This window comes from Phocoena sinus, chromosome 9 (genome assembly GCF_008692025.1).
Source record: "Phocoena sinus isolate mPhoSin1 chromosome 9, mPhoSin1.pri, whole genome shotgun sequence".
Taxonomy (NCBI): Eukaryota; Metazoa; Chordata; class Mammalia; order Artiodactyla; family Phocoenidae; genus Phocoena; species Phocoena sinus.
Window position 1 is genome coordinate 27671135 of NC_045771.1, and position 21039 is coordinate 27692173.

Consider the following 21039-nt stretch of genomic DNA (forward strand, 5'->3'; position numbering starts at 1 on the left):
AGTTTTGGAAGTTTTAGCTACAGCAATCAGAGAAGAAAAAGAAATAAAAGGAATCCAAATCAGATACGAAGAAGTAAAACTGTCACTGTTTGCAGATGACATGATACTATACATAGGGAATCCTAAAGATGCTACCAGAAAACTTCTAGAGCTAATCAATGAATTTGGTAAAGTAGCAGGATACAAAATTAATACCCAGAAATCTCTTGCATTCCTATACACTAATGATGAAGAATCTGAAAGAGAAATTAAGGAAACACTCCCATTTACCATTGCAACAAAAAGAGTAAAATACCTAGGAATAAACCTACCTAAGGAGACAAAAGAACTGTATGCAGAAAACTATAAGACACTGATGAAAGAAATTAAAGATGTTACAAACAGATGGAGAGATACACCATGTTCTTGGATTGGAAGAATCAACATTGTGAAAATGACTATACTACCCAAGCAATCTACAGGTTCAGTGCAATCCCTATCAAAGTAACAATGGCATTTTTCACAGAACTAGAACAAAAAATTTCACAATTTGTATGGAAACACAAAAGACCCCGAATAGCCAAAACAATCTTGAGAAAGAAAAATGGAGCTGGAGGAATCAGGCTCCTGGACTTCAGACTATACTAAAAAACTACAGTAATCAAGACAGTATGGTACTGTCACAAAAACAGAAATATAGATGAATGGAACAGGCTAGACAGCCCAGAGATAAACCCACACACATATGGTCACCTTATCTTTGATAAAGGAAGCAAGAGTATACAATAGAGAAAAGACAGCCTCTTCAATAAGTGGTGCTGGGAAAACTGGACAGCTACATGTAAAAGAATGAAATTAGAATACTCCCTAACACCATACACAAAAATAAACTCCAAATGGATTAAAGACCTAAATGTAAGGCCAGACACTCTAAAACTCTTAGAAGAAAACATAGGCAGAACATTCTTTGACATAAATCACAGTAAGTTCCTTTTTGGCCCACCTCTTAGAGTACTGGAGATAAAAATAAACAAATGGGACCTAATGAAGCTTAAAAGCTTTTGCACAGCAATGGAAACCATAAACAAGACAAAAAGGCAACCCCGAGAATGGGAGAAAATATTTGCAAACGAAGCAACTGACAAAGGATTAATCTCCAAAATATATAAGCAGCTCATGCAGCTCAATATCAAAAGAACAAACAACCCAATCCAAAAAATGGTCAGAAGACCTAAGTAGACATTTCTCCAAAGAAGATATACAGATTGCCAACAAACACACGAAAAGATGCTCAACATCACTAGTCATTAGAGAAATGCAAATCAAAACCACAATGAGGTATCACCTTATACCAGTCAGAATGGCCATCGTCAAAAAATCTACAAACAGTAAATGCTGGAGAGGGTGTGGAGAAAAGGGAACCCTCTTGCACTGTTGGTGGGAATGTAAATTGATACAGCCACTATGGAGAACAGTATGGAGGTTCCTTAAGAAACTACAAATAGAACTACCATACAACCCAGAAATCCCACTACTAGGCATATACCCTGAGAAAACCATAATTCAAAAAAAGTCATGTACCGCAATGTTCATTGCAGCACTGCTTACAATACATGGAAGCAACCTAAGTGTCCATCGACAGATGAATGGATAAAGCAGATGCGGCACATATATACAATGGAATATTACTGAGCCATAAAAAGAAACAAAACTGAGTTACTTATAGTGAGGTGGATGGACCTAGAGACTCATACAGAGTGAAGTAAGTCAGAGAGAGAAAAATAAATACCATATGCTAGCACATATATATAGAATCTAAAAAAAAAAATGGTTCTGAAGAACCTAGGGGCAGGACAGGAATAATGATGCAGATGTAGAGAATGGACTTGAGGAACGGGGAGGGGGAAGGGTAAGCTGGGACGAAGTGAGAGAGTGGCATGGACATCTTTACACTATGAAATGTAAAATAGATTGCTAGTGGGAAGCAACCACATAGCACAGGGTGATCAGCTCTGTGCTTTGTGACCACCTAGAGGGGTGGGATAGGGAGGGTGGGAGGGAGTCACAAGAGGGAGGAGATATGTGTATATGTATATATGTATATGTATAGTTGATTCACTTTGTTATAAAGCATAAACTAACACACCATTGTAAAGCAATCATACTCCAATAAAGACGTTAAAATAAAATAAAATAAAACAAGAAAAGGTAGCTTCAGTCATCCACAGGCATGCCTCCATCGAGGATTGGCGGTGTGAACTGTTAGCTGAAACACCCTACAGCGACTAGGGTTTGGGTACATCAACCAAACCAGTAAAAGGGATGGTAGGAGATATGAGCAGGCCACCAAGACAGTCTGTTGCACCAGTTTATCAGAATGTTTCTGATATGTTAATGCTTATGATATGATAATTACTAAATCTTCACTAATATTTAAATCAGAATGTATTATTCTCTTTTTTCCACATTTACAATATGTTGGTTGAACCCCTATTTCTAATTGATTTAAAGTTTTTGAGATACAGTTAGTTTTTTACATAGCTCTAACCCACTCTAATTGTAAATTCCTTGGGGGCAGTCAGTCATTCTCCACTGCACCTAACAGAGTGGACTTACAGGTAGCATTTAGTAATGTTTTTAAAATGTGTTTGATGATATGCATCAGCATAGGCAGAACAAAGCCTATAGCAATTCCTTTTGTAAAGAAAAATATTCTCCCTTTATCTTTTGGGTCAATCTGAATTTCCATACGTTGTGTTTGCTTAGTGGTGTGTATGCCAGCAAAGGTCTCAGCGATCCTTGGAATGAAATGGTTATATAAGTGTGCAACCTGAGCAAACTCGAAAGGGTTTGCTTTGTAACTGACAGACAGTCAATGATGGTATCCTTGGGAAAAGCTGTGGTTGTGTTCTCAGAGAAAATCCTTGAATAGGGATTAATTCAAATAAATGTGGAGATAAAGTTTACTTTAGTAACTTTTAGAGATACCTAGAGAAAAACTAAATGAATCTAGTGAATTTTTCTCTCTAGTTTGGTAGAGAAGAAATGTCTGCCATCCAGATAATAGCAATAGGATTGAAAAAAAAAACATGCTTTGGCAAGAAAACATCAAAAGTAGGAAGAAGCCTTTTGAACTGTTAAAAGGCAGATGCGGATGATGTGAATTAAATCAATTATCTTCATAGCGTAAGTCTTCTTTAACGTATGAGACGAACACATTCACTAGTTAATTTTTTCATAATTGGTTGCTTTTGCAATCTAGTTAAAATTATTTTTTGTACAAATTTTCTCTGATGCTTATTCTATCCATCTTTCAGACCAAGACTGAGGTACAGAGTCAGTACGTAACTTACCAAAAAACCTAAAAAGTGGAACTGTTAGTTAGGGTCTAAGTCTCTGAAGGAGAGTCCATCCTTTGTTTGTTACACCAGACTGTCTCCTTGATGGGACTCCAAAACCTGCCACAATTCTCCAATCACCCTTTGATTGATTAACCTTTTTTTTTTTTTTGTCGTATGCGGGCCTCTCACTGTTGTGGCCTCTCCCGTTGTGGAGCACAGGCTCCGGACACGCAGGCTCAGCGGCCATGGCTCACGGGCCCAGCCGCTCCGTGGCATGTGGGATCTTCCCGGACCAGGGCACGAACCCGTGTCCCCTGCATCGGCGGGCGGACTCTCAACCACTGCACCACCAGGGAAGCCCTGATCCACCATTTTTGAATTACAGTTGAACAAATTGGCTTGCAACTGAATCTTTGTAGCATCAAGGAGAAAGCAAAAGAAGGGCCTGCATGCTGTATCTTTGGTGCCAAGATCAGTACACTTATTCGGCATGCAGTCAATATTTAGTGAACGAATAAACATTTTTGTTTTTATGACAAAATTCATTTTATACACGGTTACCATATTGATTAACATTTAATCTCAGTATGTTAGTGAAATTTCTAATTTAAATTATTTAAAATAGAGAAATATTAGTATATGGGGATTACCAAAGATTGGAATAGATTTGCTTAAACATACTTTGATTTAGCGGAGTACATTTCAAAAGACGTTTATAGGCTCGTGAATATTTTTTCAGTGGAGTCTAAGTTAGGGGTATCTGTTAATAAGGATTCAGAAAACAAAAATGAAATGTTTAGACAGAGTTCGTATTCTGTCATATTTAGATTTTAAACTGATGCTAGGTATATTCTTAGATCTGCTATAACCTGAAGACTCAGGTTAACTCCTTGAGACATCTGTTGAGGTCCACAGTCACCAGCTTCCTCTCTTTCAGGAGGCCCACTTTCCCCACATTGCCCATGCGAGGCTGGCTTGTGTCTCTAGGATAGAACTAAACCTCCTTATGTTATGAATAATTGGGGAAAGCAAACTATATCGAATTGAGGCAAGTTTCCTGTACTTCCTTTTCTTGGCATAGGTTTAAATCATGGCACAGTCATTTTCAGTCCATCTCTATCACTTTTCTCATTTTATAATGAGACATCTTCTAGCTTCCATTTATTATGTGATTACCTTGTAAACACAAGATGCTGTCGTACATTTACACACACATTTCTAATCTTCATAATATCCTGGTAAGTTTGGTGTTAGTGCCCCATTTTATACATGAGAAAATGAGGTTTAAAGAAGCTTACAAGCAAATGGCAAAAGTAGAACTGGGATCTTTGTTTTACTCCAAAACCGTGTTCTTTTTAGTATTCCCTGCAAGCATACTAGATCCTAACTGATGAGTTTATGATTGTTTTGATAGCACACCCTCTTCCACTCTTGGCTTCAAAACAGTCCTGTTTCTCCCTTTAGATTAGCCTCTGTGAGAAGGCGGCTCTTTCCTATTTGGGTTCTAGGTTCACTCACACTTGACTCTTAGGCTTGGTCTTCTTAATAAAAAAAAAAATTTTTTTTTTTTTCGGTACGCGGGCCTCTCACTGTTGTGGCCTCTCCCGTTGCGGAGCACAGGCTCCGGACGCACAGGCTCAGCGGCCATGGCTCACGGGCCCAGCCGCTCTGCGGCATGTGGGATCTTCCCGGACCGGGGCACGAACCCGCGTCCCCTGCATCGGCAGGCAGACTCCCAACCACTGCACCACCAGGGAAGCGCCCAAAAATTTTTTTTTAAGCTGAAGATTCTACCACCTCGAAGAGGCATATATCCTAGAATAGGATCAGCTTGGGGTTTCAACTTCTCAGCAGCAATCCCCTTTCCCATCTTCCATGGGAATTTTAGGTTCGTAAGCCAAATGAACTTACAATTTTGAACCCAAGAATTAGGAAGCATGTTGTCCCTAGCAGCACTGGGCAGGAGTGGGCCTTTCTTCTTCCCCTCCCTCCCATGACAGAGGTAGCGCTGCATCCTTACAGTATGAGGGCACGGGAGAGCTGGTACTCTCTGGAAGGAGGTACTTCCAAAGGGAAAAAGGGTGGAGCTGAGTGAAGCATGGGTTATTCCTCCAAATTTACATTCATATAAACCATTAACCTGCTCGAGGGTAGAGTGAGTTAAGGCACAGAGAGGGGAAGTAGTTACTCTGAGCTTCCTTTTCTCACCAGGAGAGAAGAAGCTCTCCTACAATAAGGGAGCTAACATAAGAACTACAGTGAAACTGTCTATAATCTCAATTTCAAGCACTGCTTTTGAGGCCACCACCTCCTCTCCGCCCAGCTCATTCCCTTTGATAATCTGACTTCACAGGAGAATTTGCTCTCCCCATCTCCCCACTCTCCCACCTCCATCTGTCTCTTGGTGATGTCAGCTGGGCTGTGATTTTAAATACGAATCCTGCGGTGCGTTCTAGGTGGTTTGCCAAGGGTTCCCAATGAGGTTAAATCCCAGTTGCTCACAGCAATAACCAGCTGTACAATACCTACCTTACCAGGTTTTTTCCCCTGCTCTGTCTTACTCTCCTTACTGCTTACTCTGCCTCTGCCTCCCTGGCATCACCTCCCAAACAAAAATTACCCAAGTCTTTGTCTCAGACTCTACTTTTGGGGGCACTCAAGTACTTAGCAATGATGCTGACGACACTGATAACATGGTGATGTAGCAAACTCTTTCATAGTTGATCCCTTCACATGGATCTAATGGAGCACATATTCAGAGGACTGTTTGTTGAGGAAAACTGATACTTGGCTCAACAGCTCCATTCCAAGATTGTTGACACACCAGCTGGCATTTAAGGGAGGTACCCAGAATCAGCCTGCTTCTTTTGTGTTGGTTCATGGGTAAAGAGATACATTTAATGTAGCTGCAATTCAGTGCACATCTTTAGGCTTAGTGGTTGAGGGACCAGCAGACTGCCTGAGACTTTTGGTTCTATGGTCAAAAATCACCACAGTCTTGGCAGACAGGACACTCAAATGGTTACTAACTCCCCAAATGTTTATCTATCGGTGAGCATACATGAAGCCTCCAGCTTACGTGTGTCTTTAACTCACTCTCTCCTCACTCGTGTTTGTCACTTCTCCAGGCCACTGATAGAACATCAATGCAGAGGCTTGAATGCCTCTTAAGGCTTGTTGGAAATTGGAAGCTGAATCTCTTATCAGCATAAGTAGCTTAGGCAACAGCTGTCTTCTATCAAGGGCATATATCACTTTCATAACTGGAGCTTTAGCTGTGTTTTTTGGTTTTTGTTTTGTTTTGTTTTAGCTGTTTAATTAAGTGTCGTGAGGACAAAATAGATGAGAGTGTCAGGAAGTGGGGTGGGAACAAATATATGAACATACTTGTAGAGGAGAGACCCAGAAGGGAGGTTTAACCTTTTCTCACTTTCCATCTCCTAAGCTTATATATATTAACAATACATAAGTGATTTGTTGAGTTCCTTCTTATAATGCCAGATATTTGCATTATTTTATGCCCTTTGACAATCCTATGAAATAGGGAATATTATTATCTTGTTCAATAGATGAGGAATTTGAGGCTTAGGAGGTTAACTATTAAAACTTGCCAAGGCACATGGTTAATAAGTAATGAAGCCACACCGGCTCCCACCTATTCCCTGGAGAGCTTAGCTCTGAACCGTTCTGCTGATACACTGCAAACTCGATTATGTGATAGGAACGGCACCCCTGGGGCTATGCAAATGGCAGCCCTTGCACTCTGCTCTATCGCCCTGGGCAAACGGAAGGGTGGACTTAAACTTCAGGCTCATTCTGTTCTCTATTGCATGACCTTGGACTGTTAGGTGGTCTCTGTTATTGATGTACTAAGGCCCTTGAAGGAAAGGCAGCACCGGGAAAGGGAAGATCATTTCACACTTTTGTTGCTTCTGTTTAGTATAAGTCTGAGTTTTATAGGGCAGTGCCAGATTGATTTATATCCTTTCCTGCAATAAGAAAAAGGAAGAAAATTTTTATTTAAAAAGGAAAGATTCTTAAAGTCTGTGGGAAATGAATGGGATTTAAAAAAGGTTAGATTTTTTTGTCTTTTGACATTTTCTGTTATGCTGACATTTTCTGTGGTGTTTGGTTGGGGGCACTACCTTTTCTGTTTTGCTTTATGTTTGTCTTAAACAAATCAAGTTCTTTGTTTTAAAACTATTTCTATTTTTCCTTTTCTGCTTCGTAGAAGCATGTCTCTCCAAAAAGATACCAAATCACTTTTATTTGGTTCAAGTTTAAATTATAGTTGTTGAAAAGATTTATGCTATTTTTCTTTGTTTAAAAAATTTACACTGGAAATATATGTATCCCAGAAAAGAAACGAAGGTTTCCCTGGTTTAAAGGATTTTAAGTATTTAAACTCTGAAAAAACACAATTATATGAACACTGAAGTCATGTTTACGCAACACGTGTGGTTTTGTTGATTTTGATAGGCAGGATGGATAATTAGGCCAAAACTCACCTTGGTATAAAGAAACATCAATGTAGTATTTCACCAAGGAGCACAAGTAAAGCCATCCCAACTCAGACTGCGAGGCTAGCATGCCCCATTTCAGTGGGTTCCTGTGTTAGTAAGTTGATCTCGTGAGGACTAATTGAGTGGATAATTGCTCGACTACACAATTTTTCTGGTTTAAGAGTCAGAGAATTTCAAGAACTGAAGGGACTCTTAGCTAGTTTTGGTCTTCCCAATATAAATCAATCTTTCCTTTTTGTTGATTTTTTGTTCTCTCTTTTGAAAATGATATTCTGCATAGTACAGTCGAGAAAACATCCTATGTGGTCATCCCCTTGTATAAAGCCATTGGCACCTAATTTGGTTTCCTGGTCCTGCCATAATAAAGTACTACAAGCAGGGTGGCTTCAAACAAAATGTATTCTATCATAGTTGAGGAAGCCAGAAGTCCAAAGTCAAAGTGTCACCTTGGTTGGTTCCTTCTGGAGGCTCTTAGAGAGTGTATGTTCCACACTCCTCTCTGCTTCTGGTGGTTGCCAGCAATCCTTGGTGTTCCTTGCCTTGTGGGTACGTAACTCCCATCCCTGCCTCCATTTTGACATGACTTTCTCCTCTGTGTGTGTTTTTGTCCAGTTTTTCCTTTTCTAATAAGAATACTCATCGTTGGATTAGGACCCATGTTAGTCCATTATTTCCACATTTTAACTTCATCACATCTGCAAAGACACCATTTCCAAATAAAGTCACATTCACAGATACTGGGATTGGGACATCACCATACCAGTTTTGGGGAAGGGGCACAATTCACCCTACACTAGCACCACGATGACACATTGGAAGTGCAAGACCACCACTCCTTGGTGAAATGTTATGTTGATGTTTCTTTATACCAGAGGAGAGTTTTGGCCTAAATTATCCATCTTGCTCAGCTTTCCATTTATTTCCTCTAAAACACTTATCAAAATATGTACATAATTTATTCTTAATCTATCTCCTAAAGGACAAGGATCTTGTCTATCTTATTTCCTTTCAAATTCCAAGCGCCAACCACAGTGCCCAGACATATAGGTGTTCAGAAAATATTTTTTGAACACAAAATCCATGGAGAACACACTCTATGTTTGATTTTTTTTTTTAATTGAAGTATAGTTGATTTACAATATTAGCTTCAGGTGTACAGCATAGTGATTCAGTATTTTTGACTAGTTTGCATCTGCTAATCTCCAACTCCTAATCCTTCCCTCCCCCACCCCTCTCCCCCTTGGCAACCACAAGTCTGTTCTCTATGTCTTTGAGTCTGTTTCTGTTTTATAGTTATGTTCGTTTGTGTCATATTTTAGATTCCACATATAAGTGATATCACATGGTATTTGTCTTTCTCTTTCTGACTTCGCTTAGTATGATCATCTCTAGGTCCATCCATATTGCTACAAATGGCATTATTTCATTCTTTTTTATGGCTGAGTAATATTCCAGGTTAAGAGTCCACCTGCCAATGCAGGGGACATGGGTTTGAGCCCTGGTCTGGGAGGATCCCACATGCTGTGGAGCAACTAAGCCCATGCGCCACAACTACTGAGCCTGCGCTCTGGAACCTGTGAATCAGAACTGCTGTGCCTGCACGCTGCAACTGCTGAGGCCCTCACGCCTAGAACCCATGCTCCGCAACAGGAGAAGCCACAGCAATGAGGAGCCTGCTCACCGCAATGAAGAGTAACCCCCGCTGCCGCAACTAGAGAAAGCCCGTGCACAGCAGCAACCGAGACCCAACACAGCCCCCCCCCCCCGAGACAAAAAAATTCCTTAGCAGTCCCTTTCAGGAGAGTGTTAACAGTGGAGGATTTCACTATTCATTCAGGGCAATTCTTTTTTTTTTTTTTTTGCCATACGCGGGCCTCTCACTGCTGTGGCCTCTCCCTCTGCGGAGCACAGGCTCCGGACGCGCAGGCTCAGCGGCCATGGCTCATGGGCCCAGCCGCTCCGCGGCATGTGGGATCCTCCCGGACCAGGGCACGAACCCGTGTCCCCTGCATCGGCAGGCAGACTCTCAACCACTGCACCACCAGGGAAGCCCCAGGGCAATTCTTAAACTCAGGACAGTTGTCACTGATGTAATGGCATTTCTATTTAAGCAACAGAAAACTTGTTTTATACAGATTAGTGTTCCTTCATATAAAAATATATTGCAGTGCACATCAGAAAAGACTAAGTTAAAGCTTGTTTATCCAGGGTATGTTTCACAAAAATATTTTTCTCCAGTCTGTTGCTTTAAGAAATGTCCTAATTTTTCAGCCAAAGAGGCCTCAACAAATTTCAGAATTTGCTTAGGTTATAGCTAAGCAAAGTTATAAATATAAATGTAGTTATTTGCTTAGGTTATAGTAGACTTCTAGGTTCAAAAAAATATTATTTTTTTAAAAGCAAATTTTATGTTTATTTATTCATGACCTAATTTTTTATAGACAGTATAAGGAACTATATTTAAAGACTTAAAAATAATGTCTTTTTCTAACAGAAAGCACCATACAATCATTGAAGAAAAATTTAAATATATGTATAAACAAAATCAAAAAAATAAAACCTGCTCTAATAAAACTGTCATGAACAGGTGAGATACTTTTATCCATTTTGAGTTAAATTCAGAATAAATTCTCAGTATGTACAAATTTTTAAGTATATTATACATGTTTAAAACTATTTATTGATACTTGGCTATTATGAATAAATCAAATGTAAATTTTTAAAATAAGCTGCCTAAATTGTTAAGATAAGGAGTAAAGCCAAAGCATGAAAAAAATAACCAGGGTAACTTATTCCTAAAAATATCAGCCAGGAAAAAAAGAAAATAAGCCAACTCAATTCTCTAGGCCATGTTTACTTAATTACACTACGATTATCTATAAGCTCCATAAAGGCTAAGATTTTTGTTAGGTTTATTCACTGTTTAATTCCTGTGCCCAACAATACCTGCCATATATTGATACTAAAAAACAATTTGTTGAATGAGTTAATTAGGAAAATATAATAAAACTATGGTCTGTATGCAATTTATAGCCCCCTTTGGCAGTATAAGTCTAAATAATCAAAAAAGTATTTATGCAGTAGCTTTTGTGTTTGGATCCCACAGATATCTCCCTCTAGTTTACATGTGGGGAAACCAGGGCTCATAAGTATTGGTCTCTGGTTTTTCTTGCTCTGATAGTCCAGCAAAATTAAGAACAGAACTGACCCACGCAAATAAGAAATGAGTCGCAGATGTGCTAGGATATTGATTAGCTACAGATATCTAAACTTGAGATCTATAATTTGAATATGACTTACTAGGAGGTGAATCTTGGAACAAGTTTAAAGAAACTCACTGAAGCTCTTCACATGTAATATTACACTTGGACCTGACTGTTGTGCACTCTGGGTTATTTTGCCAATTTAACTGCATTCTCATTTAGTTTCTCCATCTAGTAGCGTCTATGTTTATTTACATTTTCTGATGAGGTTGGATGAAGATAATTTTTAATAATATCTCCCCTGTGCTCAACTTCAAATGAATGTTAACCACTTGGAAAATGCCTTTTCAGAATTTGCTGAACCAAAAGTTAGCCCCAAACTTAGCAGACGATCTCAGCTAAGTTTCCGGAAGTCTGATCTTGTGCATATTCAGCCTAGCCCAATGACCCACCTTCAATCTCTATGCAGACTTCCGCCTGTCCTCCACCAGTAGAGCTCTGGTAGCTTCCCTCTAAGTGCCAACCCCTTCAGCAACTTGGAACTTCAATCTCTGCCTTCTCAATGACCGTCACTCCTCTTAGAGTCTACCTCCTTGAGCCAAGGTAGAAAAGTGACCTCTAAGCAGAATCCAGGGCTATCACGGGGCTCACCATGTGTTTTCCTCCTCGGAGAATCACAGTCCTGTGCTGCCTATTGTTCAGTCCCTGACAACGGTTACCTCATATATTTTGTCCAGTTTAATAGTTGTTTACAGCGTGAGAGGGAACGATACTTGTACCAGTTGTTCTGTCAAGTCCAGAAGCAGAAGTCCTATTTAATTCCTACTATGCTGTCTTCATTATATTCTTCTTCTTGTTTTTTTTTTGCCCTGACTTTTGCTTGATTGAATAAAATTATTTTATTACTCTTTTTTTTTGTGATTTGAAATCTACATTCTATTTCTATTACACTAATGGTCATTTTCAAAAAAAATATTTTAAAAAGTTTATTTATTTTTGGTTATGTTGGGTCTTTGTTGCTGCGTGCAGGCTTTCTCTAGTTGTGGTGAGCTGCCGGGGTGGGGGGGGCTTCTCATCGTGGTGGCTTCTTTTGTTGCGGAACATGGGCTCTAGAGTGCAGGCTCAGTAGCTGTGGCCCACAGGCTTCAGTAGTTGTGGCTCACGGGCTCTAGAGTGCAGGCTCAGTAGTTGTGGCACACGGGCTTAGTTGCTCTGTGGCATGTGGGATCTTCCCAGACGAGGGATTGAACCCATGTCCCCCTTCATTGGCAGGCAGATTCTTAACCACTGTGCCACCAGGGAAGCCCCCCCCAAAAATATTTTTGACTAATATTTGAACCTTTAATTTTTTTTTTTTTTTTTTGGTACGCAGTCCTCTCACTGTTGTGGCCTCTCCTGCTGCAGAGCACAGGCTCCGGATGCGCAGGCTCAGTGGACATGGCTCACTGGCCCAGCCGCTCTGCGGCATGTGGGATCTTCCCGGACCGGGGCACGAATCCGTGTCCCCTGCATCAGCAGGCGGACTCTCAACCACTGCGCTACCAGGGAAGTCCAGGCTATTATCTTTGTAGCTTAGGGACTTTGTACTTTTTTTTTTTTTTAAGGGAAATAGTTTCTTCGGTATTATATAGACTCTGAATTTCACTCCTCTCTTGGAGGGGTGTGTGTGTGTGTGTGTGTGAGTGTGTGTGTGTGTGGCTGTTTAAAGAATAGTTTCCTGTTGATTCTCTTGGAAGAATGAGAAAGATGATCCTCTCTTTTCTTAACACTGGTAGAGAAACCTTGGAAGATTCTAAGCCTTGGAGAGTTACCTCATTTAATCTTCAAAACCGACCTAAGAGGAAGACACTACTATTTTCTCCTTTTTACAGATGGGGAAATAGAGTTTGAAGAGATTAAGTTAATTGGTCATGTTCACATATCTAGTAAGTGAAGTATCCAGTGTTCAAATCCAGGTAGCTGATTTTAGATCCTATGTTGTTATATGCTCTGAAGAAGCCAAATATATATTGAGTATCAATATGTAGAATAAATAATACAGCCTATAGCACAGCCCCAGGGAAAAGACATCTCTAATTCCAGAACTTACCTAGAGCACTGGAATTTTATATCCCCATGAAGTAAGTACAGAGAGTGTTTTCTAGAGGCAAGGGGAGCTGGACATTCTACTTCCTGTCTTCTAAAACAACAGGAAATTCCTTCTTTCCAGTTAAAAGTATTAAGCAAGTCAAGGCCATCTATGTGCATTACATCCTGGACATGTGAAGTCTAGAAAATAAATACCTGTTGTACCAGAACAACGGCCATCTAATGTTTTTTGTCCTAGGCAACTCAAGGGAGGCTATCTCTTAAAAGACGTTTCCAAAGTACATAGTATTTTATGAAAAAAAAAGTGAAGATAAGAAATGTTGCATATTAAAATGTTTGTGACAGGTGCATTTAAAGCCTTCTGTAACCTCCTGCCTCTCAGTGTGTTTACATGACAACTCACTTGAATAAATACTTAGTCTGGAGGCTATTCTGGAAAGCAGGGGCCCCTGATACACTTGGTAACTATAGTTACAGTTGTCTCTTCTTTTCCTGGAATGTAAAATAATTTATCATCATCTCAGAAGTCATTCGGAAAGCCTTAATGAGATAAAGACTCATTTTTTCCAGGTGATATTCCTACTGTTGAGTGCTAGTCATAATTCCCTTCTCTTAACGATAAAAGAGATGTCTAGCTGTAAAGCAGAGGCAAGATGTGAATGCTAACGTCTTACAACTTGGAGAACACATCAATTAATTTAAAAACATTCTTCCTTAGGAAAATGTTTTTTCTCTCTTCATTAAAATAAAATAACTATTTAATTGATGATTATCCCAAAAGCAGCTTCCAGATAATGATTATATTGAGTATTAATTGGGTAATCCATACAAACTTGGCAAAACATGAACTGATTTTTTTAAAATGTTTACCAAAAATCGAAACGTTCCTCCCAGTTGGGAGATGCAGACTGTAACCGAAGAGATGGGAAATTAATCTCACAGTGAATCATACCCTTAAGACCCTGATGTCTCTTGTGGGAAGAGACAAGAGAGTAATCTCCTCTACTGGTGCAGAAGTTAACGAAACTTTTCTTATCTCTCGAGTTATTTTTGAGAAGGCCTTTAGGAGGAGATTAAAAATTTTACTCCGTTTATTATACTAAAAGGCATAGCTTTAATACAATAGAAACACTTCAGTAAACATCCTTTAAAATAGGTTTGTCAATCTCTCCTATTATGGCCAAAGTGTGCTATTTTCTCCCAAAGAAAGAGAGGACTTGATATGCCAGGAAGAACTCTTCTCCAACTTCACATCCACGCCCATTGCTGGGGGCTGCGACTGGAGCCCACCTTGGGCTGGGAAGCTGATTTGTGTGGGTTTTGGATGCCATCCTCTCTTTTCATTCTGGTGTGAACACAGTGAATCCTAAGAAAACCACTGACAAGGACACAGGAAATACTTGGAGTGCACATTTGACTTCTTAAGCAAAAGTTTCTTATTCTGTTCTTGTTCATCACCTTCAGAATTGACTTCTTAAGGAATTCTGAGCCTTGCCGTCCCTTTAGTGGTGCCCCCAACTCCAAGCACTAGAGGGACTGCTTGAGTTTAGCAACACCTTTGAAAAAAATAAATTTTTTGATGATTTGATCATTTATTTCAATTTCTTTCCCTGCTTAGAAAATATTCTTTCTCATCTTTGGCTTGACTATATTTAAATAAATTTGTTTGGTTTTATTTCTTTGGTAGGGGAGATATAAGAAAGTGGGACTAACTTTGGAAATTTAAAATAGTATCAAATCAGTGGTTCTCAATTAAGCCAGGCCTAATACTCCTCTTTGAAAGAATATTTGGTTCCTCTGGCAACCAGCCCCCATCCTTATGTGCTATCCCAAAATCATCTCCCTAACATAAATCCAGTAGTGATAGAGGGCTTGTTATATATAACAAGACACCCATTTCACCTTTATGACTCTAAAGTGCTTCCAGAAACTGAGGACAAGAGACCAAATATTATAACAAAAGATGCTGCCATTGTTCTTGTCACTCACTCAGGAAATTCCAAAGGTTTGGGGAGCTGTGAGCCAGGAACCATGGAGGAAGACAAAATACATATGAGAAATATATTTTGGTCATCTGAATGGCCAAATATATATGTGAAAAACCAAACTCTGCACACCAAGTAAAACAAAGCCAAAGATGAGTTTATGGCAAGGGTTTTGACCGACAAGCTGGGAAACTCAAGGCTATGGGAGCAGTGAGTTCCCAGCTGTTTACAGGCTAAAGGGTTTTTATGGGGTAAATGCGGAAATTATTTGTCTTTTTCAGCTGACCGGTTGCATGATGGTCATCTTTCTTTTTGAATCAGGGTAGCTGACTTAGGGGAACAAAAAAGTCCAGAGGTGGTGTGAACTGACTTTTGACCTCGGCACATTGCTGGTGTCCTCTGCTGATTTCTGAGAAGAGCTGTACAATCTCCCAACTGATACTAGGTAAGGTTAACCTTTGCTTTTCTTTAATGCACCTGTGTCGCCAGCTCCTTTTTGTCCCCAACATAAGTGACTCCACTTCAGTTTTGGTTCTACATATATTTCTTATAGATCACAGTATCATTCTCAGCAAAGTGATATGTCTTAATAATATCACCCCGCTCTCTGCAATGGGAATGGGAAAGTGGAAATTTGGTGGGTAGTGGTGGAGGTGTGGTGGTAGTTATGTGGGATTCTGCCAAAATGGTGTCTATCATCAAGTCTTTCGAGAAGCATTGATCCTGTTGGTTGTAAGTTCTCTATTCTTCAAATGTGGGCCACGTGTGCCCAGCATAAGCTTTAGTAGCCAACTCCTGGAAAACACGATCTTGGGTAGCATTTGACACCATCTTGTTCATATTTGTATGTCCAAGTAACACTTTGAGGGTGTAATGATTATTAGTGAGCTTTAAGTAACATTTCTTCAAGTTATTTAAATTGCATTAGTAGCTTTGTTTGTTTGTTTAGATCTCATTAGTAGCTAGTTCATTTAATTAACTGCAATTTTCCAGGATGGTCTTTTGGTAGCTTATGTGTAAGGAAATAGGAAATTTCCCTAAAGTATTATAAATAAATTCATCTCTTTCATCATTAACGTATGACGTTTAATGTTAACTGGGTAGCTAATAAAAGTCTTAGAGTAGACTCATAAAAATAAGTAGAGGGCTTCCCCGGTGACGCAGTGGTTGAGTCCACCTGCCGATGCAGGGGACACGGGTTCGTGCCCCGGTCCGGGAAAATCCCACATGCCGCGGAGCGGCTGGGCCCGTGAGCCATGGCCGCTGGGCCTGCGCGTCAGGAGCCTGTGCTCCGCAATGGGAGAGGCCACAACAGTGAGAGGCCTGCGTACCACAAAAAAAAAAAAAAAAAAGAGATTAGAAAATGAGACTTGTAGGAAAAGATTAAAGGATCATTCAGGGAAACCGAGAACCGTTTTGCTGGTAAAAAAATTTTCATTTAGCTGATAATAAAAAGTAAGGAGAATAGAGTTATCGTTCTTCATAAAGAATGGAAGGGAGAGTGAATAAAGTTATTTGTAACACTTGAATGGGTTAGAAATTCCAGCCAGTTGGAAAATATTAAGGATTGCTTTGGAAATTAAAGTAATAGTTTGGAATTGTTCTCTGGATTAAGACAGGATAATTTCCTCATTTGTTTGCTGTGCTCTGAGACGGGTTCTCTGAAGCACGTGGACAAATTTGATAGCTTTAACAAAGTTCCGTCAAGGTTTAAATGTTAGAAACCTTCTGTCATTCTTAGAACGGCCTCTGGAGGTCAGGGTTGAGGCATGGTGCATAGCTAAAATTCCTCAGTCACTGTCTGCAGTCAAAATATGGCAAACACTGATTCTTTTGGTTCTCCATCTGGTTTCATTCATAAGCTCTAAATTTGTTTACTCACAAAATGTAATTTAACTAACAAGCTAATATGAAACATTCTCTGTTATTGGATATTTGAATATATATTAAGTTTATACATTTAAGTAAGAGTCTGTGTTATTTCTGTTAAAATAAAGAAGTTAAGGCTCTAAGAGCATTTTAAAAAATCTATTTAGACCTTGAAATATGCAAGGACTTGTGAAATGACATGTATTAAGAATGAAAGGTGCCTCAACTTTAAATTAATAGGATATTTTAAGTTTTGTCACGTTCCTGAAATTTAGGATTGCAATTATTTTCTTAATTCAAAAGCATTTGAAAGCTCTCCAAAACAGTTTAAAATCATTTGGAACAAGACAGAATAATTTACCATTATTATTGTACTTTAGTGTTTTTATCATGTGCGGTTCAGAGGATGGCATGCAGCCAAGAGACATCTTCTCCACAGTTCCTCCCGAGCATCCTCGGCCAGAGCTAAATGACTAGTGAAGGCCAGCAACCAGGAAAGGGGAAATTAGAGGAAGGCCCTTCTAAGACGCTCTTTACCAATTTCTGGAGCTACAGTCTTTCCTCTTCTCCAGTTATTTACTGCTTTCTTACCTTATTTATTTATTTTAAAACAATGATCCCAGATGTCCTTGAATATTTGGGGAAACTGTGAAAGGTAGTCTTTTTTTTTTTTTTTGCGGTACGCGGGCCTCTCACTGTTGTGGCCTCTCCCGTTGCAGAGCACAGGCTCCGGATGCGCAGGCTCAGCGGCCATGGCTCATGGGCCCAGCCGCTCCGCGGCATGTGGGATCTTCCCGGACCGGGGCACAAACCTGCGTCATCTGCATCGGCAGGCGGACTCTCAGCCACTGCGCCACCAGGGAAGGCCAAGGTAGTCTTTTTAACAACTAAATGAAATCGCTATATTTAATTATGTTTCACGTGGTATTAGTACTTGAGCTGCTTCCAAATATTATTCAGTAAAAAAGAGTATGCTCTGGTAGTTCCAAATCCCCCAGACTTTTCTGACCCCTTCAGTCCCTTCCCCCATTCCTCCCCTCACTCCCAAACTTCATTATTTACGGCTCTAATATCTTCTCTGTGAAGCCTTCTCAAATGCCATCATGTGACTTTCACCACTCCTTGCTGGATTCTCCCACTGGGCCTTGTATGCACCTCTGTTAAATCTCACTCAGTGGCATGTTTTTGAGTTCTTCCATGCTCCTAAAATTTGCAGTTACAGACAGCAAGGTGGTAGAGAATATTCAAAACATGTAAACACCAGTAGAACATAGGTGTCGGTCAATCAGAATGGAAACCAGCTTTAAATAACACTGGTGTGTTGGGCTAAATAAAAGCCCTGGAACCAGCCTATGAGCTCTTCAAGGGCAGGCTCCTGTTGCATTTGATTTGGTATTCTTAACGCCTAGCACAACACTTGGCTTACAGTTGATCGATCAATGTTTTGTGAGTGAATGAATATGAAGAAAAGTTATGCATTAATTCCAGGAAAAGCCCTGAAATCTTAGTGATGACTTCAAGATTGCCTAGCATCATTTAACCTGAGACATTAGTTTAACTTGAGGTAAAGGCATTGTCCTTCATACTAGGTGATCCTAATGACACACTCCACAGGTCCTAGGCATTGAGTTGTCCCCACAGGCAAATTGCCCTGAGCCATCTGATCTCTCTCATACTTCTGTGATGTATTTTTGAGGAAGAGAATGGGTTAATTAAATTGGATCTGCGGAAGGAGAAATAGTAGACAAACCTATCTCCCAAATAAAACTAAATTTCCATGATGCCATTTAAAATATAACCTATAGCTAATTATTAAAAAGATATTAAAAGAAACATTTGGAAAACTATTACACCTCATAAGTTATTTTCACATATGGTGGGATACTATATACTTATATACTAGATAAGAGTTATTCTTCATTTAATGTTTATCTATTGTGGAAAAAGATTCTTTAGATACCATTTGGGGCTGTTTAAAATGAAGAAATACATGTTCCACTTACCACAGTATAGCAATTATTCAGAGACTTTTTTCTTTAACCTAAAAGTAAAGACAGAGTACATGTCAACCTGATTTCCAGCTATCTTTGCTGTGGGTGTTTCCTTTATCCTGCAAGCTGGGATGGCTTAGTTCTGGTCCACTTTCTTTTAGCAGCTGAAACTTTCTGCTCAGCAGAGTGGTAGCTCCTTCTCTCCTACCCTGAGCAGGTGCATATACCCCCCAAATACACGTCGAACTGAGTAGATTCAACTGCTCATATTAGACTGACTCCGAGGAATGCAGAAAGTCTGGGGCCAACGCTAGTCAGTTTGAACTTAATTAGACCTACATAAAATAATTATTTACCTCTACTCAATATAGTGCTTCTAAGTGATGAAACCACGGAGGATTAAAGGGCATGAGTTGTGTACATCAGTGCAAGTTAAAATGGAAAGAAGGATGGGGCCATAGAAAGCTCTAAATCGACAGGGATGCTCCCAGTTTACTCCTGGGAGACAGTGTGATGGCAGGCAAATCCCGAAACTTCTCGCAAACCTTTTTATCTTCAGAAATATTAAGCATTTGTCTTAATCACCACTAAAGTATCATCGCCTCCAATTTTCTACAGTTTTTAAAAAGGCAACTGGCCATAGGTTTTGGTAGTTGTGAGTAAGTGGGTTATGAAATAAGCATGTTCTGCCTGCCCAAGAGCCTCAGCCTGAGCTTTTTCGCCCCAAATGCCCTAAATGTTTGTAGTGCAACAGTTCTCGCTTTATCCCACAGACAGTCCTTACCGGTCCAGAAATGGAAGCCCCATAATGTTTGGGGAGTTAGTCTCTTTCATTTACTGATCGGTTTCAGGGCACTATCCCCTTCTACAGTGATGCCTGGCATAGATTATTAAAATTTACGGGACTACAAATTTGCTTTCTTAAGACATCAGTGTAAATATTGTGAGCGATTTACTTTTCCAAAAGTGAGAACAAGGTAATAGAAATTAGTCCTAAACATGCATGCAAAAATGGTGAAAGCAATGATGCTTAAACTTAAGAAATAACATTTGCTATGGTCATGGGGCAAAGTGCCAAGTGAAAGAGAGAGACGCTTTCCAGAGCCTGAGTCTCAAAGAGTGTCTGCTTAGAGATGGGGTGATCACATATCCTGCAATTTGCAGATACTGAAACCCAATTTTCACATTTTAGTCATAGGTAAGTAAGATCTGAAAGATTGAGTCATGCTGAAGGATTTTATTTATACACAATAATTTCAGTGTATTAATTTATAACAAAAGTAATGAGAAGTAGACTAGAATTCCATGGATCTGGTCAGTAAGTTGTCTTTCCTATAGGTAAATTTATTTACAAGATAAAATCAATACTAGAAGGCCTCTTAGTAACTATACTGTTATAGAGTTGGGAGTCACACAATCTCCTGGGACAATTAAAATAATCATTAAAACTGAGAAGTACTATCACGTATCTCCATTATAAGACTTCAGTTTTAAAGGAAAATTATCCAGTCCCTTAGACAGTGATGGAAACACACTGGTAAATTTTTACTATTAAATTTTTATATTTAGAATCAAGTTTTAGCCCTTATAGTATTGTACTTTCTCTTAAAAGATGTAGTATTTTCCAAGATCATCGTTCTCTCAAGTTAATTATATTTCAAAATGCTTTACTTTCATAAGGCACCAGAAATAGCTTGTTAAGGTTTAGGAAATATAGTTGTCTGAGCAGTCTATTTACAAGTCTTTACCTTGGAGGGTTATTTCTTAAGGAAATATCAAATCCAATCATGTTTATGCTGGTTATAGTTAGCTTTTGTTTCTTACCAATACTCTTATTGATACCTTATTTTGGATATGAAACCCTTACACAGGTTTACAGAAGTGAACTGAGATTGGTTATACCAGGCAAATAGCTTAATGACTACATAGCAACTGAAGAATTTGTTGAAATTTTGATGTACGCAATTTAAGTGGCAACCTTAGTTTAGTCTTCCATTTTTTTCACATTTTCTTCAAGATAGGATTTTTCTACAAGACTCTTTGTCTGTTTTATATGTGTG

At 39.4% G+C, this 21039-nt stretch overlaps 1 protein-coding gene across 1 annotated transcript in view; it reads left to right on the plus strand.

Moving 5' to 3' along the window:
• Positions 1-15564, plus strand: part of IQUB (IQ motif and ubiquitin domain containing) — a 128331-nt gene extending 112767 nt beyond the window's left edge. Inside the window, exon 13 of the mRNA XM_032643054.1 lies at positions 15441-15564. Within this exon, the coding sequence (XP_032498945.1) occupies positions 15441-15449 (9 nt within the window). The 3' untranslated portion in view covers positions 15450-15564. The remainder of the gene's footprint in view (positions 1-15440) is intronic.
• Positions 15565-21039: the final 5475 nt, after the last annotated feature.